Source organism: Penaeus vannamei, chromosome 12 (genome assembly GCF_042767895.1).
Source record: "Penaeus vannamei isolate JL-2024 chromosome 12, ASM4276789v1, whole genome shotgun sequence".
NCBI lineage: Eukaryota > Metazoa > Arthropoda > Malacostraca > Decapoda > Penaeidae > Penaeus > Penaeus vannamei.
Window position 1 is genome coordinate 36,587,358 of NC_091560.1, and position 12,500 is coordinate 36,599,857.

A 12,500-nucleotide genomic window follows, 5' to 3' on the forward strand; every position below is an offset into this window, starting at 1 on the left:
TCTTGTCTAAGATCTCTCATTTTTGTTCAATAGGAGGAAGAAGCTGCCAAAAGAAAACAAGAAGACGAGAAGAAAAAGGATGATGAACGGAAGAGAGTGCAAGCAGAAGACCTGTTTGCAGCCCACGATTTTGATGTCAAAATTGACTTGGATGTGTCAATGCCAGGTTAGTTTTCCAGACTTGAGAGTTTATTGGCTTTATTTGAGAAAAGGGTGATGGATAATTTTTGTAAGATATTTATTCTGATTTTTGTATATATTTTTGTTGCATCTTTCATGAACAATTATGTTTAATTGTATAAAAGTTCATATTTGATTTCCCCCTTATCATTTTCTGTTTTTCACAACTCACACAGCCACAGCTCCCTTGGCACCAAAAGCAACAATAGGTAATGCAACCAATGGAAGCTCCATAGGAACTGCACCAAAAAGATCATTAAATCTTGAAGAGTACAAGAAAAAGAAGGGCTTGATATGAAGGGCCAATGCATAGGAAAGTAGTTGCAAGTACACTTTCATTGAAATAGCCGAAGTGAACCAAAAAATAGCCATTTCCATCCGCAAAACTTGATGACCTTATTGCAGTCCTTGTTTTGCCTGACTGCTTGGTTGATTGCCAAAAGTTATGTTCATGTAAAGATTTGTCACAATTGTGTAGGGGGATATTTTGGTAAGGCTTGTTGCTGCTGGTTGGCATGACTTAATTATGATGAAGTCAGCATTGTAGTGGATATATTGCAATGCAACTGAACTTACCTAAACTTGTAATGGTTTTACTGTCATCTAAAAGGTATTTTGGAAACTGTAATAAGTTGGGCAGTTCATTATTTTTGTAGGTTAAAACATTGACATGGAAGAGTCAAATTGCTCTTGCAACATAGGTTGCTATCACTGCATATAATCATGGCATTAATAACATAACATATTAACTGTTGGAAGCAGTTATTGCTCATGCTGATCTTTTTATATGTGCAAACAAAACCTATGTAATAATGATAAGCTAATTCATTTAGTTTTTTGTTCTTTTTTATCCATTATAAATCAGTTTTTTAAACAATACTGCATGTCTTCAGACAGTTTATGTAAAATGTAAAATATTTTGGACACAAGCTAGTGGTTGACACTAAGGGCATTTTTGAAATATCCATTTCGTTGATTGGGATTTTTAGGTGTTATCTGTATGCATGTTATCCTGCTTTTTATTGACGAGAAAATCATTGGTGCAACCTTCAATAGTCTCATTGATAACAACAACAAAAAAAGTTTAGTTCAAGGAACAGCATAAAACCAGTAGACAGTCACTTTAGAGGTAAGAAAGAAAAGAAAAGAAAAAAAAAAGGATTAATTTATTCGTCATTACCCACTTTGATAATCCTTCATAAAGTGCAGTTAAAGATTTGCCATGCAAGTCTTCTCTTTGACAGCAAATCTTGTCAGTATGAGTCTTGTTATTTATTGAATCATTTCAGATCAGCTCATAAACATAACACTAGGAACACATCATTATCTCAGCAAATATCATACATTTTCATTTATTACTAAGTTTGATAAATATGGGTCTCATTTGGATCCTGGAATGTTAACTGATGTATAAAATATTTTACGCAGTTTAGTGGAAAAGAAGCAGAGTAAAAACTCAAAGATGTATATTACTGTTTTAATATCCTATTCTTTTAATTATAGTAAGAAAAAAAGGAGGCAAGCATTTGAGGGAAACAAATTATGAAAATTTGACGGCAAGGTGGGAAAAATATAATTGGGCATTTCCTATTCAACTAGTGCCTTTAGTTATTTTTGGATTCTTTTCATTTGTTGGAGGATAAATTTTACCCAACATTCCTCATAAATATGTACAACCTCAGTCTAACTGATATATCATCAGTTATTGAAAATTTTCTGGTCAACATCTGAGGTCATTAGTGGTGTATTCAGAATATAGCAAAATGGTAAGGCTTGGGGACAAAGCCCCTAGGTAAGGAAAGGTCATACTGCACCATTTTAAAATGCCCCCTGATCCCTGTCTGTCTATTGTCATAGGGGTGCTTAAGACACGAGGACTGAGGCCCAATGTGGGGGGGTCCACCCTGCTTTGGACCCCAGCCCTTGCCTCAACTAATTTTGCGTGGTCTTTTCCTGTCTTTTTCCTTCTCTTTGTCAACCTTTTCTTCTGTCAATATCCTAAAGTGTAAGAGTCATGCTGAAAGGATGAAGGGCTGGCGTTGTGCAAGCCCTGATTGAGGTTGTGTGCTGTGTTGGTGCAGTGGTAAGGTGCTGGTCTAGCAATCTTGCAGACCTGCGTTCAATCCCACGCCCAGGCCAGTGAGTGGTGTCCCCGGCCATTCCTTGCACACGGGGTGATTTGGGCAAAATAAAAGAGACTTATATAAAGTAAGTCACAGCAAAGAATATCCATTGTAACAAATGGAATTAAAACAAACTGAATCTGAATGGCCTTCCTACTCGTTTGCTATTCTCACTTTACCCTATTCACTACCATAATATCCTATAGTGCTCTACAACTTTTAACATCTAATATTTTGTCTTAATTGTCAACTCAATTTTTACCTTTTTTCCACAATACTTTCATTACCTGGTGGCCTTGCCACCATGCCATGCCCTATTGCTATATTTTGTATATGCTGCTAATGACCTTTGAAGTTGACGAAACAAAATTTTCAATAAATAAATTAATGTTAAAATGCTGTGCCAAAAAGGGTAAAATGAGTAAACAATTAGGACAAATTATGTTAGATGTCAAAGGTTGTAGAGTGCTGCATGTTAGTATGATAATGAAAAGGGTAGAATACAGTATGAACGCTGTTCAGGACTGACAAAAAAACAGCCCTTCATCCTTCAGCACGACTCTTACACTTTCAAATGTAGAGATAATATGGGGTGGAAGAAGAGAAGGATAAGAAAAGACCGTACAAAATTATTTGTTGCAATAGCTGAGGATGACTGATAAAGTGCACACTACACCTAATGGAACCACCAATTTAATGACCAAAACAAGATTGGTATGCCCTTGCTAAAATGAGAACAATAAAATGGGTATACATTTATTTTTTCCATTTAAAGTAATCTGGAACAATTCAAGTAACACTTAGGAGAATACCCATTAGTCAACAGGTATCATAGGTCTTCCACCCATAAATAGTTTTACCATCTGATTGTTTGTTCTACTACTTTGTTAAAACTGCCTGTATTCACTCTTTTTTACTTTTTTGTCATTAACTATTTACTATTATTATTTGATATCCCCCCCTCCCAGTCCCATGCCTGTTGTTATGCATTTCCCCTCCTCTAGGCCTCAGCCCTTTGTTCAACTAATTTCTCCCCCTTTTCTTTTCCTTCTCTTCTCCAACTCCTTCTGTGAGAGCTGTGTTGAAAGGATAAAATGCTGGCTTTGGGTCATTCCTGAATGGCCTAAGGGAGCCATGGGCACGGTATTTCCATTTAGTTATCCAAGTCACCCACCCAGGTCATTACCCAACTTTCACAAAACATTCTTCCCTCTCACCTAACCTTCTCCACTCTATCTCCTCATCCACCAGTATTCATTTCCAACCCCCTCCCCCCTTATTACTAATTTTCATCCAAATTGTTGCATACAATCAACACCACTCCCTCTTCCCCTTATCCTTGTCCTACTGGTACTCTCCTCTACATTCCTTCCGATTACTCGTTTTAGCCTAGCTAAGACGGATCAATTTTATGCAATTCCCTCTACAGTCCCTTACTCAGACAATACCCTTCCAATGATGTCTCCTAAAGCCTGCAGGGAAAGTTTCCTTCCACATCATTTATGCCTTGTCATAGTTACATCCAAGTCCCAGGCTTCAGCATTATCTACCCTGATTGACCTCACTGGCAAACTTCCTGCCCAACCTCACTCCTCCCATATTATTTGTATCAGAATTCTTGGACAGTCAAACTTCCTAAATGTGACCCCAAATCATGCCTATCCCTCATCCACCCCCCAATTTTTCTGCTACCATTCTCTCTACACTAGACGTGATTGCTGACATCCATCCATCCTCCACCTCGTGCTCCTCCTACAGCCCTTCCTCCTAACGCACCCCATCCCCCATGCTCCAACAGCACTATATCCCTTTCCTTCCTTGTTATCCCTTCCACTCCCTCTTGGAAACACGCACAACTCCTTTTGTCATCACAGTGCCCTTCCTTATTTCTTCCCCTTTTGACAGTAACCCTAGTACTTGCACTTGACTGTCTCATTCCCCAAATTACTCTCCTATTTCTCTTACCTCTTTCACATGTTTCATAATAGCTCTTTTATGCTGGGATAGTTGAGGTTTCTATTCCCACAGACCTGTATCCTCCATTAAATCTAATAACCCTTTCCCCTGACCTACTCGCCTGCTCTTGAACTATGATGCTACAGCTTTCCTTTTAGAGGCCGCTGTAAGTCTTCCACCATTATTGTCAAGATTAGTTTCCATAGATATGACCCCTTGATATCTATATGGGCAGTCTCTCCCTCCCTATCAGACCATATCAACTTTTCCCCCATTAATTTCAGAATTATTTGCTTCTAGGCCACCCTGCCAAACACTGCTACTCCACAGCCTAATGCCCTCTGTGTGCCCAACCAAGTCATGAGTGATCAAATTGCTCTGCACAATCACACATGTGCCAATTGTGGTGGCTCCCATAAAGTACTTTATAGGGGCTGTCAGTATGTACAAGTTTAAGTCTGAGGTAGCAATTCTCAGATATCTGTCTCACTTTCTGTGATGCCAGACATGAAGTACTTCTCTCTTATACCCTACTCTATTACTGTCCATTGCTCTGTGTAATGGACTGTATTAGTCAAAGTTTATACATTAGCCCCAGTATCTCTACCTCATCCCACTTGTATCCCCTCCCTCTCACATCAAATCTTTTTGCCATTCTAAATCCAGACCCCCCAATATCTATCACTATTCCAGACACTCCAATCTCTACTTCCCCAGCCCTCCTAATACCTTGCTCATTGTGGTCGTGGAGGCTTTGTAGACGGAGACTGAGGCCCAAGGTAGGGGATTACCCCTACCTTGGGCCTCAGCCAATTTTGCATGGTCCTTTCTTCTCCCCCTTTCCTCTTCTGTATCTTCTTCATCCCCTCTTCCATCCCATTCCTTAGGTGAGAGCTGTGCGGAAAGGATGAAAGGCCAGCTTTATGTCAGTTATTAATGGCCTCCGGGAGCCATGGCCACAGTATTTCCTTAGTTAATTGCTTACCCCTTATGGGGACCCTGAGGTATAGACTGTTTCTTTTCCCCATTTTATTCAAGCTCACCATGGCCAATAATGAAGATTCTTTACCCTTAATAAGGCCATTAAGGCTTGCCCCTTTATGAACTAGCCTATCTGAATTCAATTTTGATGGTTTTCTGATGGCTGCCCCTCATTTGACCATGGCTCCAACCACTGATGCTAATATCCGCTCCTTGATGTTTACCAACAACTATCCATTCTGAACCACCTACCCAGGTTATTACTCACCCTCCAGAATGCACTCCTTTCTCTCTCCCAACATTTTCTTCTCCATCTCCTATTGCACAGTCTTCTTCAATGTGTGCCTCCTCTTACCTTATTATTACTCTTCATCCTTATTGTCCTCACCCTATAACATCTTACTCCCACCCTCATCCTTCTACTGCCTCTACATCTGCAAACCTTTTGAGTACAATATACACTAATTATACTGGCAAACCCATTCCTGCCAAACCTCACCTGTCTCTTAATACTTGTATTGGAACTGTTCCTATCCCCCCAACAACTTGTCGTATCTACAACAATAACTGGTCAGACTGAAAATGACCTACTTACCTGCCTTGCTGATAATGATGCAGTAGCAGTACAAAGCTATACTATTCCTCCCAGAGGCCAGCAAAAGTCCCATGTCAATACTGCCAAGATTAGACATGACCTCCCCCACAAAGTTTATATTGGTGTCCCACCATATCGACCTCTTCCCCATCAATGTCAGACACTCTGGCCACCCAGCTAAACACTGCCACTCCACAGCCCGCTGCCCTCTATGTGCCCAACCTGGTCATGCCCATTTAAATTGCCCTGCTCAGTCACATACATGTACTAACATATTTTATAGGAGCTACCCTGCCTATAAGCACAAATGTGAGGTAGCAATTCTCAAATTCAAACAAGGCCTTACTCCAACATAAGGCTAGACAGGAAGCATGGAGACAAGGTTTTTCTCTCTATCTATTCCAAAACACTCCTTTGCTCTGCATCCCTCCTCCACAAGATGTTCCTGCATCTCCTCCAGTATCTTTTCCCTCTACCCTGAACCATCCTACCTCTACTCTCCCTATCCCCCAATCAAATTCCTTTTCCATTCTAAATCCTGATACTCCAATCTCTACCACTTCTCAGATGCCTATCCTTTCTCCCCCTCACTTTACCCATCCCACCAGACAACCTACATGTTCTACTCAATCTTCTTCCACACCCTCCTTTTCCTCTGCTCCTCGAACATCTATCCCCTCTTCTCCTCCTCAGAAGAGATCCTTTGTTTCTCAGACTTCCCTACCCAAATTCTCTCCAGAAGCTTGGAAACCTAAATTCCTAGACATGACCCAAGAAAATGCTCCATTCCCTCATTCACTCTCCAATCCCTCTATTCCTAGTCCTTCTACATTCAGAGTATTTGCTGATATCCATCCTCCTACCCCTCTTCCTCCTACTCTTTGCCAACACATCCTATCCTCTCTTCTCCTTGTACACCATTTCCTTTTCATTCTTCATTATCCTTACCTCTCCCACCTGGATACTCACATGAATCCCCTGTTGCAACTGTCATTCTCCTGATTCTTTCCCTCCTGACACTTCCTGATACATTGCCACCTTCTCCAGTCCCCTTATCTGATCCCCTGACTCTTCTGCTATTTCTCAGTCATCTCTATTCATATTACCCATTGATTATTTTATAACAGCCCTTTTACCAGTTTTCCTTAAAACCATGTTCCAATAGCTTCCCCAGCAACAGAAACACCCCATTTCATCCAGTCGCCCTACACCCTTAACCCTTTCCTTTATTAATCAACAATTTACTTCATCTGTACCCCTTCTTTACTCTTTTCCCTATTATACTATCCTATATCACTATAACCTGTGATTTCTAATACTCTTTATCCTAATTGTTAGCTCATTTACCCTTTTTTATCACAAAACTGTACCATATTGCTATATGCCCTCAGATGTCTAGCACATATATTTGTTTCAACCATTAACCATTAACCATCTATTTCCCTGGTACTTATTTCTCTTCCTCCTCGCTCTACTCATCACAAGTAACAAGCTAAACTTTCCACCCTATCTTCTACCACATCCTCTCCTACATCAAACTCTCCCTCCAACACTCAAATGTCTGTCCCCTCTTCGCTTCAAAAAACTTCAGAAACTCTCAAAGACATCTAAAACTATCTAATCATGGCCCAAGATAACATGCCTACACTATGTCTATCCTCTAGTCTCTCTGCTCCCATTCCCTCTACACTCAAAAGTAACTGCCAACATCCATCCATCCCTTACATCCCTTCTTCCCACTCCTTCCTATCACATATCCCTCCCTTCCTTCCCCATTATCATTTCTGCTTCCCCCTAGATGTACATGACTCCCTAATGTCACAACAACCTCCTTCCCTGGATTCTCTTCCTGACATTTCTCCTGAAACTGATCTAATCACCCTCAAACCTCCCTTCCTCCTTTTGCTAATCCCTACCTTACCCTTCAGACATCCTTGCAGAATCCCACACTTCTTCCTTTGACAAATTTTGCCCTTGTTAATCTCTACTTCAGCCCATTTACTCACTCTCTCTACCCTCACCCCTCTTTGCCCCTTTCAATACCATACTATCTTGAAATAAATGTAGCACGTTTAATCAACTAACATCCCTCTTTACCCTTTTCACTACTAGGTCTTTCTATAAATCTACATGACCTTTGATGTCTAGCACATTTATTTTGCTTTGTAACCATGAAACCCTCTCCCTTTTGCTAATCCCTTTACTCAGCCTCTTTACCCTCACCTCCCTTTACCCTCACCTCCCTTTAAACTTTTTAAAACCACACTGCTGTACCCCTTTTGACAAGTAGCACATTAGATTATTTACACATTAACCCTTCTCTTTACACCTTTTTGCTACTACACCTTCCTATACAGCTACATGACCTTTGATGTCTAGTACATCTATTTGCTTTTCTTCCATTAACGATTACCAAACTACATTGTTATTTTTTTTATTGGAAATTTCCTCACGGGGCATATTCAAAATATTGTGAGGCCTGGGGGTTAAGCCCCTGGGTAAGGGTATTTTTTTATTCATAAGGAGATGTGTATGGATTCCCAAAATGGTTAATGGTAAGAACAAATGTGCCAAAGATCTAGGGTCATATAACACTATGATAAAGTATTGTGTTGGAAAGGGTAAAATTAAGTTAATGATTTGAACAAAATATGTTAGAAGTCAAAGACAGCACTATAGCTTAGTACAGGAATGAAAAGGGTAAAGAAGGGCAAATAGGGTATGACTGACTGACACAAAGCCAGCCTTTCATTTTTTCAACACAGCTCACACCTTAGGATGTGGACAAGAAGAGATGAAGAAAACAAGAAAGAGGAGAGAAGAAGAAAAGACCATGCAAAATTAGTTGAAGCAAGGGTTGAGGTCCAAGGTAAAAGGTAATCCCCTTTAATGATAGTGCACCAAAGGGTTAAAAGCTCAATGCGAAAGGGAATCACAATTGCTTAATTTCAAATATTTTTGTTAGTGATATTTCCTTTATATATGTGACAAACAGGTTTAAATTAATGAAAGGAAGATACAATAGTAGTTAACTTTTATTCCACAATATGCAGGATTCTTTTTTATCTTTGCATAGTGTAACAAATTATGGCAACCATGATGTAAAATCTCTTAAAACAGATTTCCATATAAGGGTAAAAAAATAAAGAAGATCAAGACACGAGTATCTTCTTCCTCAAAGATTCAATAATTGTGTGAAATACACAAAGTGTCTTGTCCATTTTCCACTTTCAGCTCCAAACTAGTTTCTTTGCCTATCATACAAAGCAGATAAATTGGAAGAATTCCTTTCAGTAAAAATAAATGCAAAAAGAGAAAAAAAAGGAAAAACAAATCCAACTAAAATCATATAGAATGTTCCTAAATTTCAGATGTATTGCTAATTTAATAAATTTAAGAAATATGAGGGTTCTACCAAGAAAAATACCCTCTCCAACATTCCTGAACATAAAAAACTGACTTAATATTTATCAAATCTGGAAATACAAATGTAATATTTACAAAAAAAAAAAAAAAAAAAAAAAAAAAAGTTCCCAATGGAATATCAGCTACTGAGATTGATATTCAATGTGGCTTCACACTTTCATATACCAATTTTTTAGATAAATGATGACACCTATGCCTACATATTCTACAAACTGTAAAAAATGGTTATGAATATTCCACTTCATTCTTTTACTGGCTTTACATTACTAATATCATATTTATTCCATATTTTACTCCTACAGTGTAACTACAAAATGCAAATTACAAGTTGCTAAAATAATTGTACAAAATTAATAATTAAAAAAAAATAAAATCAATATACTGATGCAGAGATTCTACAACTACTTCAATTGTTTCTATCAATTAAGTCTATTAAAACAGCGCTAATTTTAAACAGATCTTTATGGTATAAACAAGTAAATTAAACACATTACTCCTTTCCTCTAAACTGTCTCCACTTCTCCTTTTTATTCAAAAAGGAACATCATTCAAGTAAGCTATTCATAAATTTTTGTCCATTATTAGATGAAAATTTATGTAACATATGTACATCACAAAAAACTGTAAATGAACTATCTTAACAGCAGATATACACTGCCATGTCTTTTCTGTTTTGACAAGGACTAGTTACTTTTTCCAGTAAACCAACTTTTTGAAATGCTGAAGAAATAAGAAAAAATCATAATGAAACCTATAGCAGAAAATAAAAAAAGATGAGAAATCAGAATAAAGTTACAGAAAGATCTTGCAAGCAACATATAAGATGGACCTTTCTGTAGCTGCAACAAGACATTAATCAGAAGGTACAATTCTCAGTAAAGGAAATGCCGAAAGTAAAGTATTCTTTCACAAACAAAGACATTGGAAGACTACCAGGGGCCACTTTACAAGATTCTGTAACTAATTTCTCAAATCTCCCAAGCAAAACCGTTTGAAAAATGTACATCACGCTTTGTGATGCTATGTAACCCCAAATACTTTGACTTGCTTTTCAGAATAAAGTTCTTTTGCTGCATGGATTCATTATTACTTTAGTGTGCATACACAATTTCACTGATGTCAAATGCAAACATGTCCATAGCCAAAAAAACATGAATACTGTATAAATGTATCTATTTTGAAACGCAGGTTTCAACCTCCCATTAAATTTCTATATTAACTTTTAAAAAACATGAAATCATATTAAACTCCATTTTTAAATACTTTTACACAAACACTGTCTTGACTGTTTGATCAACATGGTAAATCCACAACACTATGGTTATAATTTCATGAAAAAGTACTACAATGTACAAATACTTCTACTGTAAATCAAGGGGTCTTATTTATATAAAATATGGACTGAATGCCAATGTTTCTCACACATTTTTATGTTAGATTAAACTGAACAGAAAAGTTGGAACTTTTGTTTCTACATATTATGTATAATTTCATCCACAAATGCAAATATTCTTTATTCTGCTTCACACAGACAAAGACATATTTCCTGGTTATCTCATAACCAATATCATTAGGTACTTCTATCCTTGAAATAGGAAGTAACTAGTCAGTACTTAATGATGTGCACAATTTATTCCATTAAATAATGCCAACACTGCTGACAATAGAGCTCTGTCAGTCAAAAAAAAAAAACTTTAACAGCACTGCATTTAACTTTGAACATGCCCATAAGAAAATCTTTCATTAAACTACTCTCTCTTATGCACTTTAAGTCAGGGAATAAAACCTTTAAGAATTACCATAAAAATTAACAATGCCTCTTCTTAAATTCACAAACTGTACACACTAAATATATTGGGAACTTCTCATTCAGGATCTTAATATTAAGTAATATCTAATTCAAGAGCCTTAGCTCCTACTTACGGCACTAACTGCAATCACATATCAAATTGTGTATTCATAAGCTTGCAAAGTTAAAAATCTTCAAGTCTTATACTTTCAAATAGTAACAATATAATAGCAATGCATAGAAACTACATTGGTCATCACAAATAAGTGTCAAGAAACACTACAATAAGCCTAAAGGAGATGTATGTAAGCTGTCATATACGTTTACAAATGCAAGAACACATGTAAAAGATTTTTTTAACTACTATGACAAACCTGTACATTTTGAGTTTCTGTTACAACCATTTCCAGCTTTAAGTTTGGACTGCACAGGCTACTTGATACTTTTATATATTCTGGATAAAGTTTTCCACAGCATGTCTCGCAAGCTTGTGGCTCTCTGGATGTGGCACATATTTGGAGACGAGCATAAAGTATCGTTGTCTATAAAGGACTTATAAAAGACAAGACAGGGCAAGGCGAGGTCAGGACCTGTGTTACATTAAGGTCTCGCATACTGAGTAGTTGTAACACTTTGGTTGACAAGGGGAACCTGCGAAGTGAGTGCTGGACTGGAGAGGTCCACCACATAAGGCTGTCCTGCTTCATAAACTACAGTGGAACTTCCACTAGACCCAAGACTGCTCTGCTTATGTGCAGATACAACAGGCACTTGTTGATGTGCAGTAACAACCAGACCCTGTTGGTGTGCTGACACATGTTGATGAGCTGCAAGCACAGAGACTGGCTGGTGAGCAGTAACCACCTGCTGATGAGCACTCGCTACTTGTTGATGTGCAGTTACTACAGGCAACTGTTGATGTGCATTAACAGCTTGTTGATGAGCAGTTACTGCAGGTATTTGTTGGTGCGTCGTACTTGTCTGTTGATGAGCACTAACAACTGGCAACTGAAGGTGACTGCTTGCTGCCTGTTGACGGCCATTTGTAGCAGGTACCTGTTGGTGTGCACTTATAACAGGTAACTGCTGATGAGCACTCAAGACTTGCTGATGAGCATTTGCTGTAGGTACCTGCTGATGGGCACTCATAGCTGGCTGATGTGCAGTCACAACAGGTAACTGTTGATGAGCAGTGATCACTGCCATCTGCTGATGTCCTGAAGATACTACAGGTAATGACTGATGAGCAGGAATTATACTGATGGCTTGCTGGACACTTTCTACTTGCTGATCATCCTGATGGATCTGTTGACCTGATAAATCCATTACTCCTATTTGTTGTTCTGCATGTTCTGATAAGGCATGGAGACTATGGACAGTGCCCGTTGAGGACTGAAGCACTAGTGCTTGAGGATGTGTACCATCCAAACCCTCAGCCTCAGATCCAAGA

The 12,500-nt window shown here is 38.3% G+C and overlaps 2 protein-coding genes across 3 annotated transcripts in view; one reads left to right on the forward strand and one right to left on the reverse strand.

Moving 5' to 3' along the window:
- LOC113816593 (RNA polymerase-associated protein RTF1 homolog) overlaps nucleotides 1-1,647 on the forward strand; it is a 20,604-nt gene extending 18,957 nt beyond the window's left edge. For both annotated transcript variants that reach the window (XM_070128247.1, XM_070128248.1), the window contains 2 exons: nucleotides 34-166; nucleotides 357-1,647. In XM_070128247.1, coding sequence (XP_069984348.1) covers nucleotides 34-166; nucleotides 357-478 — 255 coding nt within the window. In that variant the 3' untranslated portion in view covers nucleotides 479-1,647. The remainder of the gene's footprint in view (nucleotides 1-33; nucleotides 167-356) is intronic.
- Nucleotides 1,648-8,854: 7,207 nt separating this feature from the next.
- The window catches only part of LOC113816595 (zinc finger protein 585B), a 27,861-nt gene continuing 24,215 nt past the window's right edge, over nucleotides 8,855-12,500 (reverse strand). The window contains exon 3 of the mRNA XM_070127716.1: nucleotides 8,855-12,500. This exon is cut by the window's right edge and continues 1,253 nt beyond it. Coding sequence (XP_069983817.1) covers nucleotides 11,651-12,500 — 850 coding nt within the window. The 3' untranslated portion in view covers nucleotides 8,855-11,650.